Raw genomic sequence first — 18,143 nt, 5'->3', positions numbered from 1 at the left:
TTTTAATTTATATATATACACACACACACATCTTTTTCAGTGTCGTCTTCTTCCATGAGAGTCAGAAGAAGGGAACTGGCAATTATTATTTTTTTTTTCCTCCTTGTATTGTCACAAAATCTGGTAGCCAAGCATCAACTTTTCATAGCAGTGTCAGCACTTGTCAAGAGTATCCATTGCAAGGTGTTGGCATGTTTGCAGAAAGAACGTATGTTCTAAAGCTGACACAGCTAGCTGCATGGGAGGGGTGAAAGGTTTTGTTTATATTTTTGAAAAATCTAATTACACAATTGTGCAAGAGAAAAAAAGTCTCAGCCAAAATGTAGCCTCCTAGGCACTGCCTTTGCAGAAAACTTTATAAATAGTAACAGTCAAATTAACAATGATCTTACTGGCATTAAAAGTTAACCTAATGATGTTCTCCAATTTCTTGTAGCTTTTTACTTTTCTTAGCTCTGTAGAGGTGATGCTGACTGCAGTTCAAAAGAGGAAAGACTTTGATGTCTGCAATTGGTGGTTCCAATTAGATTACGTGTATGTTACTTGTTAACTTTGTCTTCAAATAATCTATCGGGGGAAAAAAAACAGATTAAAGTGTACCTGAATTCTTCTCTTCCATCACTACAGTAAAAGATTTGATTCAAGAACTTCCTCAAATGAAGTTGACATTTTCTCTCGAGGCAAGCATTAAATGCCTTAGACTTGTATTCATTCCAGCCTGTGTTAGGTAGTTGAAAGAGTTTATTCGTAGAACTGTCTTTTTTTTGTGGGTGCATGACCAGGGCCATCTTCCTCCACACTCCTTCCTAAAGGTGAAATCTATATCCTTCTGTAAAGATGCAGTGTACAGCAAATCATGGGAGATGTTGTCTGCTAAAGACTCTAAAACAAAATCCCTGGGTTCTCTTTGTACCCACCCACTCAAATCTGCTGTTCTTGTTTTCTTTATTATTGAAGCCCTATCAGGAGCTGCTGGAAGGCTCGTTTTTTAGGATGAATTTAGGATTGGGCCATATAAACCACTGCTCTACAGCTTTTATGGTATTATCTCCTTTCTGAATCTTTACTGGCTTCAGATAAATATTTTTGTGCCATGTCTGATTATAGAGATAGGAGTGATTACTTCTTTTTTAATTCTTTTTCTCTTTTAGATGTAGACAAGAAAAAAAAAGTGTCTTTTGCAGTATATTCTTCGTATTTGTCTGTTGTTAGTTTCTTGTTTATTTTTTCTTTTCTGATAATATATGAATCTCCTGTGCAAAAGATTATTACATCAAAGATCAGATGGAAAGGGTGCATTTTGTCTTTTTCATAGTTTGAAGAAAAATAATTTTGACCAAGGAGCGCTTGCATTCTAAAGAAAAACTTTACTGTGGAATTACTAGGTGTTGTAGAGCAGAATGACCTATCTGTGTGTGAAACCAGTCAGCTTTTAACATCCCTTTCTGGTTAAACAGAGAGGGATTTTTTGAATGAGCACTGTCAGCTGTTGAACCAATACAGATCGTTTGTTTTCCACTGGCTGCTATACGTCAGAATATTTTCCTTCTAACCTGAACTTCTAAAGATTTTGGACTATAGACTAGAAGAATGACAAACAAAACTCTTGATGGGCTTTTCCTTCTCTTCTTCCACTATCTATTTGCTGTTTCTCCTCCGTGGAGCTTTCCATTATAACACTGCTCTGTTGTGAATTGCAAACAAATATTTTTGTAAAGAACTAGAGTCACTTCATGGACTCCATAGATGCAAAACATTCTCTTGTAAATTCTGTATGGCAAGGAGTATTTTCTTTGATTAAGTTTTCTCTGGTTCTTCGTTGGGTCCTGAATGAGAAAATTCCATCTGAGATGTGTTTCCATTCGTGAGTGTAAGCAGAAGATACTGTTTACTATCTTGCAGTAGAAAATGGGAGAAAGATCTGTTGTTACTAATTTCTAGAAATTTGTAGTGCTTAAAAATTGTTCCAAGTAAATAAAATAGTGTGCTGTCGAAGAGAGATACCTCAAGCATTGTTATCTTGGGCAAAAGTTCATGTTAAATGTATGTGGAAAATATCATTACTTCTCTCTTAGTCCTCTTGATTTCCTTTTATCTCTCTTTATCTCTATTGAACAAATAAATACAAATTTTGTTTTTAAGAAGTCTTATTCCATTCTATATTGGTTTTCATTTGATTTTGATCCCAATTGTGAGACAGATATAAAGACTGATCTTGGAGGATTTACTTACTACTTCATGTCATACATGATTATCATGTCTAGTTTCTGTGAACATTGAGAGAGAACTGACAGGTATGTTGCAGAATCTCCAAGATAGCCAGTTTCTGGATCATGATCTTGAAGTCTGAATTACACAGAATTGCAGAGGTTGGAAGAGATCTCTAAAGATCATTAAATCCACCCTCCCCTGCTAAAGCATGCACCCTACAATAGGTCACGCAGGTTGGTGTCCAGACGGGTCTTGAATATCTCCATAGATGGAAGCTCCACAACCTGTCTGGGCAGCCTGTTCCTGTGCTTTGTGCCATAAAGAAAGGCTTCTGCATATTTGTATGGAGCTTTCTTTGTTCAAATTTTAATTAATTCAAATATTTAATTCAAATATCTAAACAACAACAACAAAAAATACCTGTTTGGTTAGGTTTTTTTTTTTTTTAAAGAAACCTGTTAGAACATCATCCTGGTAATACTGGTAGAATACGTAGGTTTATTTTGTTGCTGAATTGCAAATATTGTTTCTAGTGCTGCAAAAGCTTATATTCATGTACTCCTTAAAAATTCTCGGAGGCTTCTGTGAAACTAACCTCGAATGGCTTAGAAGTCTTTTCAGATCAATCCTTCTTCTATCCTCTGCCAGGTCAACTAGTAGTCTTTTCAGGTTTGCAATAAAAGTGGAATAAAATAAAATAAAAGTGGAAGTGTGTGCTTTGAAACCAGTATGGGAGATTTTTATTTTTTTGAGAATTTGGGGGTGCTGGTATCTCAGTCGCCACACTTGCTCTCACAGGATCTCCTCTCCTACATGCCTAGCCTGTTTTTGTTGGGTTTTTTTAGCTCTCACCAGCATGCCTGTCTTTGACAATGTCAGTCGCCTAAGATTAACTGATATGCATCCTCAAATAATGTATGTTTGACAAACTGGTGTTCTGTTGTACTAGGGTTCAGTGCATTGAGTGAGATGAAATGTGTCAAATGCACTGAAAATTATTACTAAAAGGCAACAAGAAGGGGGAAAAAAGCCTGCTAATGCCACTGACAAAGGATGATGCAGAACTGATTCACAGCATGTTAATTCCAAATGCCTCTCCGTCTTTCCTCTTAGACTGTCTACAATTTATTAATATAATTATTGCTTCAACTGACATCTTGTGGATTAAGGACTTGTAGATATGAAGAAATCTGTACAAACATGTTTAGTTAAGTAACAAATCAAAAACCTTCCAAAAGGCAAGAAAATGTGTACTCATTCTGGTCTTCTAATAAGCATCAAGCTTAAAGCAAGAATGAGAAGTCTTGGCTGGTGCCAGTGATATTCTGTGAGAAGGAGAAACAGCACCTATTTTACCAGTAATAGGGAATTTAAATATTTAATGCCTCTCAGGTGCTTCAGAGGTGATGCATGAGCTGAGAAAACAAATGTAAATAGTGTTTGAAAATTTCTCTTAGTGGAAAGAAGTTGAAGTTCTCTTTGCATGCAACACTTGTGAGCTATTCAAAACTGCTGGAATTTCAGAAAGAGAATGAAGCATTTAAAGGTTCTGCCTGATTTTGCAGAATTTCTTTCCACTACATACTTTTTTCTCAGCCTCATTATTTTTTCCTAATTATCTCTCGTTATGTAGTACTTAAACATATCGTTATGTCAGTTTAATCAGAGTGGCAGGAATCCAGATTCAGTAGGCCATCTCTGCTTCCTTGAAAATTCAAAGAGGAATTCCTTCAGTTGTGGTGTTATTGTCCTTGGACCTATGAAAGTTGCAGCACTATCCAGCCTCTGGAGCAAGAGTGTTTTATATTTAAAGATAAATCAATGGTCCTTTGGTGTTTCTGATTACAGGTTGCAAACAAGTGTCAGAGGTGTCTCTTGACTTATCAGGCTTTTGAAAGAATTTAATTGCTAACAAAAAAGCCGTATTTCCTAATGAAGAACAAGCTATTTCTGAGCACTGAATGCTGTTGCTGGAAATGATGCAGAACATACTAACTACTGAGATAGATAATGAAGCATCTTTCAATGGGGAATGTAACTTTTAGCATTTGATTGTATAATGAAGAAGTTAGTTTGAATGGAACTTTATGTGAGGGTTTAAGACTAAAATGATATAAATGTCACTTATTTTGACAGGCTGCTTAAAATTCTGTGTTTATTACTTTAACTACATCATTTTAGTTGTCACTGTCAGACTGTGAAAGAAGACTTAGTCGGGAAATGAAATGAAGCAACAGAATTTAGAGTAAAGATCTGGGTAGCTGAACGTCAGTGTGCCTTTTAGATTTGAAGCTGAAATCCTGCTCTTTGTGCAGAACAAAACGTACTGCTATAAGTGGGGGCTCCAAAAAAAAAATGAAAATCCAGGTTCTCGTAGAGGCAAATGTCTGTGCAGGAAAGTGTCATTCTCTGTGGAACCTCTCACTCAGAGTTGGTGGTGGAGTCCTATGGTTCCATGCTCAAAGTTTAACCCCTGGCTCAGCCCTGTGGAAAAACTAGAGGGAAGTAACATCCTTTGGGATTCTGCTCTTGGGACTTCAGTGTCTAGACCCAGTTTAATAGCTCTCAAATTGGTGCTCATCAGTGCAGAGGAGAGCATTGGAGAGGTTAAGGTTGGAGGCAGCCTGGGCTGCAGTGAGCATGCCTTGGTGGAGTTTGTGATCTTGAAGAATGCGGGCCTGGCAAAAAGCAGAGCTAGGACCCTGTACTTCAGCTGCTGAGTGGGATCCCCTGGGAAACTGTCCTTAAGGGCATGGGCACAGAACAAAGCTGGCAGCTCTTTAAGGACACTCTTCTGAGAGCGCAATGGCTCTCCATTTCCCAGCAGAAGTGGAGCAGGGGTTGGCAGGTGGCCCTTGTGGCTGTGCAAGGACAGGCAGCTTAAACTGAGAGAAAAGAGGGAAATGAGCAGAAAGTGGAAGCAGCGTTGTGGAGCCTGGGAGGAATATAGTGCTGTTGTCTGGGTGTGTAGAGATAGGATTAGGAAAGCCAAGGTGGATATGGAGCCAAACTTGACAAGGGACGTGAAAAATAACAAGAAGGGGTTCTACAGGTGCATAGGCAGGAGGACACAGTGTTCCCTTTCTCATGAAAGGTATTGAGGAGCTGGCTTCCTCAGGCATAGAAAAAGCTGAGGTACTCAATGAGTGCTTTGCGTCAGGCTTCCTGTGTCTGCCAGGACCCTAAGCCTCTAGGTGAGGGTGTGGGGAGTGGTTTCTGTCCCAGTGTAATGGTGGAACAAGTCCGAGTCCTCCTCATGAAATTGAATGTGTAGAAGTCCATGGGGCTAAATGATATCCATCCTAGGGTTCTGAAAGAGATAGCTGATGTGGTTGTTGAGCCACTCTCCATTGTATTTGAAAAATCATGGCTGTCTGGTGAAATCCCCGGTGACTGGAAAAAGGGAAACGTTACTCCCGTTTTTAAGAAAGGGAGAAAGGATGACCCAAGGAACTACAGGTCAGTGAGCCTCACCTCTGTGAGGCTTCTGTGGCTTCCTCAGGCATAGAAAAAGCTGAGGTACTCAATGAGTGCTTTGCCTCAGTCTTCACAAGTGGTCAGGCTTACTGTGTCTGCCAGGACCCTGAGCCTCTAGGTGAGGGTGTGGGGAGATCATGGAGCAGATCCTCCTAGAAGCTATGTTAAGGCATGTGTGAGACAAAGAGGTGATTTGAGACAGCCAGTATGGCTTTACCTAGGGCAGATTGTGTCTGACCAATCTGGTGGCTTTCTATGATGGAGTGATGGCTTCAGTGGACGGAGGAAGAGTAATGGATGTTATCTATCTGGACTTCTTCAAAGCCTTTGACATGGTCCCTCATCACATCCTTCTCTCTAAATTGGAGAGGTGTGGATTTGAAGGATGGACTGTTGGATGGATTAGGAGTTGGCTGGCTGGACGCAGCCAAAGGGTTGTGATCAGTGGTTCTGTGTCAGGGTGGAGGCTGGTCACAAGAGGTGTCCCTCAGGGGTCAGTCTTGGGACCGGTGCTCTTCAACATCTTCATCGATGACAGATGATAGCATCAAGTGCACCCTCAGCACAGGTGGATGGTGATAGGACAAGGTGAGGCTGCCCCAGCACAGTGGGACAGTCATTTTCATTGACAATGCTGATTTAAAAAAAAAAAATCAGAAATTTTGCACATCATCTGTGTATACGTGTATCCAACTCAAATTGAACCTAGTGCTGCTTAATTTTTTACTTGAACAAATATATTAGATTAATGTGGAAGCTATTCAGTATTACTGGAAATTATGCCTGGAGTCTGGATGAAGAATTTGTTATTGCCGCTCCTTGGCAAGGTAAAAGAATATTACTGAATAAATACTTTTTTTTTTGTCAGTAATCTACTGATAACACACAATTACGTTTTTATTGACTTAGAAAGATTCTAATCTCTTCTATGTGTTTTCTCAAATAAATCTTGAAATCTGAAAAATTGTAGAGGAAAAAATATCTCATTATGAGAGAATGCTAAACATTAAGAATATTAATACTAGAGTATTAATTCAGGGGCATAATACTACAGTATGTAAGATAGGATTGTTGATCATCTGAAGGGCAAATGTTTTAAAGTTTTTTTGTTGTTTTTTTTTTTAATCAGACCTTGTAGGAACTCTGAATCTATTTATATGAAAGATCAAGTAGAGGACTTACTGTAATTCTGCTAAGTGAATTTACAAATGACATTTTTGAATGTTTTACAGAAAATTACTTGTGACATTATGCAGATACATCAAACGTAAAAGTTTTTGTTATTTTTTTCCTTTTTTTCCTGACTCTTTTACCGTCTTGCTTTGGTAACATCAGTTGCTTGAATACATACTGCATCTTGTGATTATTTAGAAAATGTAATTTCTTTGCAACTATTACTGGCTCACTATACTCACTCTAATTTCATGATTTGACAACAAAGTTTATTTGCTTTTAAATAAACAACCGTGCACAAAACTATTTTTTTTCATGTATTTAATTTAATTTTCATTTATTTAATTTAAACAAAGTATTGTTTTACCAAAGAATTATCCATTCTTAAGGGAAACTTTCAAAAGAGTCCCAACAAATTTCAAATATATGTTAAATACTGGGCATTTATACTTTTCTGTGCCTTGCAGAAGCTTAATCTCTGGCAAAACTAGATTGTTCTCCCTCTTAGCACTTGTGAGAAACCTCAGGATCACAGCCATTGCAGATATCTTTCCCCTACTGGAATTTTGTCAGAGTGATGCTTATTGGCACAAGGCATATATTCCACGATTTACTTATTCCTTTTTTTAAGTCATCTCATGAGCATATTGTGCCACATCTGTCTTATATACCCCCCCTAAATGTGTTTTGCTGTTACACAGCTAGGTTATTGGGCCAAGTTCCTCTAAAGCTTTTATTAGCAGCGGTGAAACAGTTTCAGATAACACAAATGCATTTTCTAACTCCTTACAACCTTTAACGGCACAGAAGGATTTGGAAAAGTTTGCCTTCAAAGAAGTTAGTATACTGCTGATTCTAGAGCTGTTTTCCTTTTGTTAAATAGCATATTATACCTGAATGACATTTTCTTGTATACTGAAGGCAGGCACTGGCATGCACAAATAAAAATAATAGCAGTTTACTTGTCAGAACTATTCAGAGTCCTGACATTAATAAAATATTATTTGCATTAGAAAATGTTTTCATAGTTAGAAAGTCCAGAGCAACTGAGTTCTGGAGGACAGTGTTTTTTATATAAGTTGACATTAATGATAGAGCTGCAGCCCTTTGTTTCCATTAACAATAAAAATGCAGCACTATTAACAACATAGAATGACATAACAGGGGCATAATACAATGAAGAAAGCATGAAGGTGAAGTTTTTTTTCCCATAGGGGCAAGATATTGTTGATAACGAACTTCATAAGTTTAATAAAAATTTGCATCTGAATAATGAGACTTCTTTGCGTGAAAAGACATGACGGTGTGTATCAGTTGTTTATTGCAATCCTGTCAGATTGCTGAATGTGATCAGTCCAGATTTGACCGATCTTGGTTGTTAAAACCCTCCAATTTGTTGTTGAACAAAGCAGTTTCTTTAAAGCTGATCATCTTCTCTGTGATGCTGCTGAGGAAGCTAGTTCCACTAAGAGTTCTGTGGCACAAATAAATAAAAGTATAAGAAATTCTGTAAGTCTGGTGTTTTTGTGTTCACCACTGTAGCCCTGGCTCATAATAGAGGTGTGTAGCTGCTGCAGGCCGTAACAGTTCTTGAAGACAGGAACTTTGACATGTGAGCAGTATAATAATGGAAGAATGAATGAATCCGCTTGCTTTTTTGGTCTGCATTAAATAAAGTTTAGTATGAGCCAGAATGTCTACGCTTGCTGCTGTTGAAATAAAGCCTCTTTATATGCAAATGTACTGGGGACATTGCACAGCATCAATTCATCTTCACATTTAGCTTTCCTTATCTTATGCCACAGTGAGAATGCTGCATAGTTTGCAGCTTAAAGTAAGTTACGTTGAACTTCAGGATTCATAGTTTCTACTTGTGTGAGTACTCTTTTTCTTCCCACCCTATAATCTTAATTTGCAGATTTTTTTTTTTGATCCTGTCCAAATCCAAAATGGAAAATTGATTGTTATTGAGGATCTCTGTGCCAGGTTTGTGAAGACTATCACAGATGATATAATGACAAATAAACGAAGTTTCAGAGCTGGCGTCTGAAGAGAATAGAATGTTTTCAGTAATCAGGAAATGTATTTATTCTCTCATGCAGATCTGACTTTTACCTGTTTGTACAAATGCTGGTGACTGGATGTCTGTATGTTTTAGCTATTGGCCATTAACCACCCAGAATAATATTCAACTATGCCAACATAGAATCACTCAGGTTGGAAAGGACCTTAAATATCATCAATTGCAACCACAACCTAACCATACTACGCTAACTAACAGCCCTCCACTAAATCATGTCCCTGAGCACCACATCCAAGCAGTTTTTAAACACATCCAGGGATGGTGACTCAACCACCTCCGTGGGGAGCCTATTCCAGAGTATGACTAGCTATGTCTTTTTCAGCCAACGGAGTTCTTCTCTTACAGAATCTGTGTTCCGTGTGATTCAGTCAGTGGGAGATCTTCTCACTGATTTCAGTGCTACTAGACTGAAATCATCATCTATAGTAGAATGATTGACAGGCTAAAGTAACTGGAAAAACATATACTCTAGTGCAGTTTTCCATTGCAAGAGGTGATAGAAAGAAGAAAACTACTTGTCTCCCCTATTCAGTGTTACGTCAGGAGAGGGGAAGACGTGATCGTCATGGCTGTCCTAATGCTAGCAAAACAATGGATGACCCTTGAGAAGAACAGTCAAGAGCCTCATCTCTCTTTTAAAAGTTGTTTGGTCAAAGCACCTGTAGAATAATCTCTAAAGCTGACCTGTTCAGTCAAGAACATGTGCTGTTTTATGACCTGGTTGGCTTTTCTCATCAGTCACTTCTTTGAGTTGTGTTTTGTCAAGAAATGGAGAAAAATCTTATACTACCCACTTCCTGTTTTGTACATTAATGACACTGAGGGTGTTATTCTATTTAAAAAGTGCCCCAATAAGTATGATGCTCAGGGTTTTGCATTGCTCTCCAGGGCCCAATTTATAATGCAGTACCCTGTGTAGAAGCAGAATATTCCATGATGAATTCTTGAAATTTTCAGTGCTTGGAGAGCTGATGAGGAAAAAAAAGCTGGTTGAGAAATCAGTGAGGTGCATCTTACTGGAACAGTCCTCTTCCACCATGTAGTGGGATTTCTGAGGCACGTATATGGAGTCTTCACCTGCATCCCTTACTTCATCTCCTCCCATAAGTGCAGTGGGAAATATTGCAGCATATTCTCAGATGATTTTGATCCACAGCTAGTGACAACAAAGCAGAGGCAGGTTTAGGGCATTTCGTCTTTGAGGCCCTGCAGTTACACAGTGGATGTCAAAGAGGACCTGGGAAGAGGAGGAAAAAGGAGCAAATTGTTTCCTGTGGCACAAAGCTCCCATAGGGACGTAACTTCACACGTCACTGTTTTAAGAGAAAAGAGATCCTGTTTTGGATTTGTCAGGAATTAGCTAACAGTTAAGCAATGCTAGGAAGAGGTGTAAGCTTCCAATATAGATCTGCTTTCAGTTGTAGCTCTGTCATTCCTAAACAAGCATTCGGATTGTGTAGCGAATGCTACGGTTTTAAGGAGATCCCTTGTTAATTTTTCTCTTTGGATGTGTTTTTGCTCAGTTCCTGTGGTTTACAAACAAGATTAAGGGATTCGCTGATGTGGAAAGTATTGAAATCACTGTAGGCTTACTGGTCTTTCTCTGTTTCTCAGGTGATATATGAGAGATTCCTTGTCCTCATATTCCCTTAGAATTAGACGAGCTTTTGAGATTTTTCTTTTTGTAGGTAAGGTATGCCTTCCTACAGACAAAATATATGTTAATGTTATTATTCTCTGTCCCAGACTTTGTTACTCTCCCTAGAATTCCCCCTTCCCTTCTTATCTAACCAATATAATCTCCGATTTTTCATTTGGAGAATGATAAATACACAGATGCTGCAGGAAAAGCACTGGAGCAGGAATCCTCACTTGTTGGAATTAGCAGTACTGTTGAACAAAACCTTTTTGGTGTGGATACTAGTAAATTTTCATCAAATGAAAATTGGCATTGTAAGTTCAGAATATGTAATTTCTATTGCAGACAGTGGTAAACAGTTTATTCTGTAACATTTAAAACTACCTTTTTGATTTAAACCTTTGTTTTGCTACATCATGTTTCTTAGTTGTTCATATACACATAGATATATATGTACTTCTATCACATTATATGTAGAGTATGATATAGTACTGTTTTTAGGGTTGCTTTTCCCTCTACTGTGTCAGTAAAACTATGAATACATAAACTAAGTCAGTGCAGGACTGTAATTTTTTTTTAATACTGAGAGCATCTTCTGTGTGCTTTATTTCCCATCACCTTTTCTTGCTTCCCAAAATGAAAAGACCCTGAAAAGTTCAGCTTCCTTTTTGGCAAGTTACTTAAATAAGGCATTCTTCCAGGGGAGCTGAGGTTATCATTTTGAATTGAGCAGACACAGTTGGGGAAAGAGAATATATGATACTTGCTTACTTTATTTCAATAGTCTTAACAACACTGTTTCTCCAAATTCAATGGAGAATAGATCATTTAATTAATACATGTAAATACTGAATAGTTGAAAGTTTTATTCAGAGCAAATTCCTCAGCCTACTAGTGCAAGCCTTATATTTTAAGAGTATCTTGGCTTAGTTATGGCAATAACTGAGGCAGTTTGTTTCCAAATCAGCACTGACACTTGGAGACTTCTGTGATGGAAATAATATCTTCTGTTGGAAATAAGTATTTCCACCATTTTCGTGGTGGAAGCAATGCAAACATAAAAATAGTAGTCTATATTCTGGTGGATTGACATTTTAAGAAATGAGTTCATATTGCTGAACACTGAGCAGAGTTTTATGTGACTGTTTATGTGAATATCATGCAGATGAAAACTCACGAGTGAAAAATAGGCACTTGTAAGAGTCTGATTTGTTTTATTTTTTTATTTGTATTTTTACTTCAATCTCCATATGCACAAAATTTTCCTGTAGCATGGAGATCAGCTACACGGTGGTTAGGTAGATCCAGAATTACAAGAACATAATGCAACAGAAAAGACTAATGGATGATTTTCTCCTTTTGAGATGTTTATATGTGTGCTTTTGCATAGACTGACACTTAAAAATCTTTGAGTTAATTTAGGAAAAGTTCCTGAAAATTTTTTCTCGAAGAATGGATGACACTGCTGCATAAGTGGGTTGTCTTAGTGTTTAGAATCTCTTGAAGTAAAATGAGCTTTGCTGCAAGTATGATCAAACATCACTTTGCTTTTCACACTCCTAATGCATGTGTTGCTAGCCTGCTAACCATGGCTAAAAGGCATGAAGTCACAGGCAACTATTAAAACGTTTAGATTCCTAGCTTGTAAATATTGCATTTCTCACAGAATTGGAGTGAAATCCAGTCTTAGGTTTCTTGTTCATCCAGTTGATATCCATTGGGATGCAGCATTTGTGCAAGAATCAATTATCCATTTGTTAGTCAGAGGAGCTTTACAAATTATACATTAGCAGATTGATTTCTCGGGTTCACCGTTGGGGGACTGATAGTATAAGGTGGGTTGATGATGAGTGCCAGGGGAGAAGGAGTTGCCTCAATGAACACAATTAAAAGAAGCTTTCTGAGTGGCCGTGAATTTAGTCCTACTTTAAGAACTGATGTAATCCATAGTAAGTGTGTTTATTTCAAGCATTTTTACATTTATTAGGGAATTGATTAGCACATGGGGTATATGTGCTGGTAGATGCTCGTTTTTCCTTCACTGTAAATGTAAGGTTTTGCCCAAGTCTATATTTAGATCTACTCGAGCAAGATCCCTGCTAGCTCTTTTTTCCTCTCCCTAAACTTTTCTTTCTTCCATTAAGGTAACATTTTTTTGTTCTGTAGAGTCAGCTTGACATTATTGATTTTGAACAGTCAAACTTACTTATGTTGTCCAGAATTCCAAACATGTCTCCATCGGAAAGAAAACTGCAGCTAATGGAAATTCAGCTGAAGGCTTTTCTTCCTTTGCCAGAAGTTCCACACTTTATGAAATTCAGCAGCTGTTCTCAGTTAATCATTTCAGTGTATCTCCCTTCCTAACTAATGGAGTCTTTCTTATTGCCAGACTTGAATCGTATCGCTTTGTAAATACTGTGTGTGTTACTGCTACTTGTGCAGTCCTGGAAGTATGCTTGTGACTAAAAAGAACGTGTGGTATTGGGTTTTTTTTCCTTAATTGGCCTAAAGCAAGGGGTCCTGATTAGGTTAAAAAATACTACTCAATGTAGTACTAATTAAACAATTGTTAGAAATTTACTGAACTTTTTATAAGCAGATGTGTATGTTTTTATGGTATAGGATTTGAGATTAGGTCATACTTACTCAGTGAATAATGCTTAGGTGAATAAAATACTCATAAGTTTTGAAGTGACACTTTAACCTCAGATTACTATTGTTATTTTTAAATTACTATTTTTTAAAAATAATGCCTATACATTTAGATTTCCTCTCCTCCTTCTCCAAAAAAAGAAGAAAAAAAAAAAAGCTCTTTTTTTATCAGCTAACTGATCAAACCCTGGAGTGTGTCCTGTTTAAGCTGTATCAAGTGATCAGTCCTCTGGACTGCGATGTGTTGTTAGTGGCTTCTTGTGTCCTCCATAGTCTTGAGTGATACTTCTTGTTTTGTCAGCTTGCACAAGTAGATGTGTCTGGGAGGGCATTTATTCTCTGTGCCTTAAAAAGCAAACCTATTTTCTTTTGCCAGGCAAATTAAACTCTTCAATGGTACAGCTGGGATAAGATTTAAAAAGAAATACAAAGGAAAGACTGCTGTAATTCCGTGGTTGATTTGGTGACTTTTAATTCCAGAAAAAGAGGAAGAAGGAGCTTCCAAATTATTTGTGCTTCTCTTGTCTGAAATCTCAAAATTATCCACAAGCTGTTGATAGAATATAAATACAACTAGTTTTGAAATAGTAAATAGCTTGTCTGCCTGGCCCAGCCATGTGTTTATAAAAATAACTGAGTATATGAGCTGGAGATGATTCTAGAAGAAACACCTTGGACTTAGATAACATGCTAACTTTATTAGTCATCTCCTATTTCTGATTTTCTGGATAGCTTTATAAATATATCTTAAGAAGCATAGTGGAGTATAATTCTGGAAATTATAGCCTTGACTGTTACTCAGTGCCAAACCAGAAGCTCCTGGCATTGTCAGTACTTCTCCTTGTAGAACTTTATTATAAAACACATTTAATATTCAGACATGACAGCATTTGAGCCCATGGTCTGTCATCTCTTTCTGAGCTCTGTGGAAAGTTCTGACTGATGAAGTCAATTAACAAGCTTGTAGCCAGCAGTGCCAATTCAACTTGAGATCTGAAGAAAAATGATTACTTCAAGGTTGCTTTACCTTGTGTACATTACCTAGAATAGTATATTGTGATGAAAATCAGCTGGAGATGTGTGTAAGTAGCAGCTTTGCTTTTAGTTGAATTTGTCTTTCCTGAACATCTTTTGTGTGCGGAGCGGACAGCAGGGAAAAGGTGCTGGGGAAGCAGGTGGAGAAAGGGTTAGAAACAGCTGATAAAAGTATTGCATGTGCAGAAGGCTTGTGAGAAGTCGCCAGTTATACATAGTGTCATGAAATACCACGCTTACTGAATTTCTACTTAACAAATTCCTACTAAACAATTCTGAAGTAATGCAGTGTGAAAAAAACAGATGCTGCAATGATGTTCTTTTCCCCTACCTACAGTATACTGCATGTATATGTGGAGCAGTTTTGCCCTGCCTGGCACCATTTAGTTACCTGAGCACAGGCACACATTTCATCTCCACAGTGTGCTACGTGGCTTCCAAACAGCAACGTGATAGATAAGGTCTGTCATCTTGCTCTGCTTCTTCACCTTTTATGCCAAGATAACTTATGTAGTCTACCTTGCCTACTTCCTGCATTTCATTTTTTGAGCATCAAACTTTATCAAAGCCATTCACCAGCACAGTGGGAACGGTGTGGACATTACAGCTGAGCCCTCTGTTCTTCTAGTGTGTCTGTTTTGTTTCCTTTATGTCTTGGGTTTTTTTGCCATTATGTAGGAGTGCTACTAGACCTGCTGCTGCTGTCACGCAAGCAGCGATGGCGGGCTTTAGGTGGTGGAGAGATGAGAAGAATGGGGCTGACTGAACACTGATTTAGCCCATGACCCTATGTCAGGGTGGTGTTATTCAGGATGGACTTTTGCCTCTCCATTTGCAGAGCGAGAAAAGAAGAGAAGAACTTTTGAGAAAGTTGTGGCAATAGCAACTCAGATACTTCTCGGAACAAAAGCCATGCCACTTGATGAGCTCTGCTGAACTTTCTGCACTCTTCCTTGCAGAGGGACAGAGGTGTTTATCGTTGTAGGGCAGAGAGCGGAGACGTGCTGGGGTTTAATGGGTGGGTTTTACTTTTTATGTCTCTCCGGCAGAGACAAAAAAAATCTCCTCTTGCACCTTGATGAGCAAACCAGAAATTTAGAAAAGCATTTTCAAGGTAAGGCAGGAATGAAATTGTGAGCTGGTCATTTTTATGAAGCTTCTAGAAAGCGAGCCTGATGACTGATGACATTTCCTGTGTTATTCAGCATCCTTGAATCCTGGAGTTAGCCAGGTGTGCATGTAGCACCTGAGATTCAGAGCCATCATGGGGGTGTTGACCACACCAGCAGACTGATGTGCTTGAGCCATTCTCCTCAGCTGACACCCCATATGTGTCTGGAGGAACGTGTGCCAGCTGCTTGCACAGCTGGGGCTGTGCTCTCTTGTAGTTTTGAAATGCAGTAAGTCGGCACTTCTTCCCTGCGGTGGGTGAAAGTACAGCTGGAGAACATAAATCAAGGGAGGTTGCTCTGATGACTTCCTTGGCAGCGAGCTTTTTGGTAGAGAGCTCATGGTGAAGAGGCCGTGTTGCGTTAGCAGCAGTTGCAGTAATTAGTTGCAGAGTTGCAGCTCTCTGTGACATGGTGAGGGGCTGAGTGATGTCTTCTGCATGTGAGGAAGCAGGAAAGCTACAGGACTGGCAGCAGCCATTTCCCATTTCGTCAAGCCATCTGCTGCAGAGCAGGGCACAGCTGTTCAACCTTGGTTAGAAAGAAGGAAATTGAAAATACAATTTGGGTAAAGGCTGTTGTTTTTCTTTCTGATATTTTTTCTTCTTTTACAAGTGTGAGGTGAGGAAAATCTTGCTTTCCCTGACTTATGTTTTGTGTGTGCATGATACACAGGGAAAAGCTTTCCAAAGGCTGTGAGGAGATCTTGGTTTTACCCCTTATAGGTTGTTCATTGGGACAGTGAGTTTTAATGTAACTTTTTATAGTGGTGTAATTCCAACTGTCATTGCATACATAAGGACTTGCTGTAATTTAGACACACTCTGTAACATTTAATGTGATCCCATGACTCCGGTACTGCTCCTGTGACAGTTTATTTTCACACAAATGTACGATGGACTTCTCCTTTATAATTCTCAGGATCCCACAAGTGATTTGTTTCGTGGTGCAATCTGTTCAAAATCTTCTAAGAGCGTGGAAAGTTTTTCTTGAATATCTGGGTCTGACTTACAGAATCACAGAATTGTTAAGGATGGACGTGGGTAAAGATCTTTCAATGATGCTTGAAATGATATTTGTTACAGAGGGTGAAATCAGGACCGTGGATATAAGAAAGTTCTTGGTACTTGAGTGTGGAGTTTGATACATGAGAGGATATGCATTATTACCCAAACGTGAGGTCAGTCCTCAGTGCTTAAGGACAGATGTTTAAAGTAAACAGTAATATGCTGCACAACCCTGCAGGACAAATTTAAAAGAATGTCTTAAGTGGATAGGGAAAGTGACAATTTATTAAATTGGTGCAGTCTTAAGGCTTTTCTCAATATTTGTCTGAGTACACCCATGTTGCACTTCAATACTTTCTAATACTAGCTTTTGAAAACACTATTAGAAGCAAAAATGAAAGCCAGGGAAAAGATTTGCAGGAAGACCAAACCAGAATTTTCAGTTGCACTGATGCCTGTTCTGTCAGCATGCCTTATGCTGAATTTTGATGGCGGTAGAGGTTCTTAATGAGTAACTGTGGTGTGCAGACTCAGAAGCTCCAGTTCTGGGACCCTGATCCTACATGAGGACTCTAGGCATCTGAGGCTAAAAACGTTAGGTCTCTGGGTTAGGCATGAAGCCTGAAGGAAGGCTGTGTTTGGGTATTGTTGGAGAAAGACGTCTTCCATGTTTTTTGAATTGACACAATTAAGTATCGTACAACCTTTCATACATAAATCTCAGAAAATATAGAGGACATAAAAGCATACGACCACTGATGTAACTTTAAAAGTCTGTGTTGTTTTTTTCTTTTCTTTTCTAGAGCCCCGTGAAGATAAATCAGATCAGTCTGGATGAAAGTGGAGAACACATGGGTGTTTGTTCAGAAGATGGGAAGGTACGACTAACCTATTTATGTATCTCATGAGGTAGAAGGCAGTCCTTGGTATTAAACTGGAGATAATTGTGATACTTGTGAAATTAAGTACTACGTTTAGCACCACTTTGACCATCCGTCTTGAGAAGTGGGCTCACCTTTGAATACTCAAAATTAAAGTCAAATATATTTTGCACGAATGTGCCATAGGAAAAGTAATTACAAGAATGTCAATAATGTAACTGGTATTAAGCTGATTAACAGCTGTGGCAGGAGGACATGTCACCTTAATCATTACTGCTGTGCCAGTTATACTTCAGTGACTAGTCTGCTGTTCCTGCAAGACAGTAGTTTAATGCCTTTCTGCTATAAATCCACAAAATTGGATTCTGTGGGCTGGTGGTTTTCATTTTCACACACATTATGAATGTTTCTCTTGAATTATAGAATCTTTTGATAAGCAATCATAGTTTATCAGAAGAATAAAGTGTCTTACAACAGCCACATTAAATAAATGTAAAATCAATATATGTACAGTTTCCTAAAAAACTGGCACCTACTTCCTTGACTGAGGACATATTTCATTTGTGCAGTGTATAACTAACAATTATCAGTGCTTCTCTGGAATGTACAGCTGTGACATTTAGTGGTTTTGGTGATTGATTTTCCACTTATAAGAATGTCTTTTTTGTTTTTAAGTCGATGGCAGTCTTTTGTAATGTTGGTTTGCAATGATAAAATTCTTACGCACAGGGTGTTTTTAAGCTTCTTTTTTGGATATAATGCTCATATACATATGGAGTGCATTAAAAATCATTTAAATCATTTCTCAATATCCAC

The 18,143-nt window shown here is 38.3% G+C and overlaps 1 protein-coding gene across 2 annotated transcripts in view; it reads left to right on the top strand.

Annotated features, from left to right (window-relative positions):
- VPS41 (VPS41 subunit of HOPS complex) overlaps positions 1 to 18,143 on the top strand; it is a 104,408-nt gene that overhangs the window by 20,274 nt on the left and 65,991 nt on the right. For both annotated transcript variants that reach the window (XM_010713096.3, XM_010713097.3), the window contains exon 5: positions 17,250 to 17,324. In XM_010713096.3, coding sequence (XP_010711398.1) covers positions 17,250 to 17,324 — 75 coding nt within the window. The remainder of the gene's footprint in view (positions 1 to 17,249; positions 17,325 to 18,143) is intronic.

The sequence above is a fragment of the Meleagris gallopavo genome, chromosome 6 (assembly GCF_000146605.3).
Source record: "Meleagris gallopavo isolate NT-WF06-2002-E0010 breed Aviagen turkey brand Nicholas breeding stock chromosome 6, Turkey_5.1, whole genome shotgun sequence".
NCBI classification, from domain to species: domain Eukaryota; kingdom Metazoa; phylum Chordata; class Aves; order Galliformes; family Phasianidae; genus Meleagris; species Meleagris gallopavo.
Note: the sequence above shows the minus strand (reverse complement) of the source record. Positions and strands in the feature narration are given on the sequence as shown.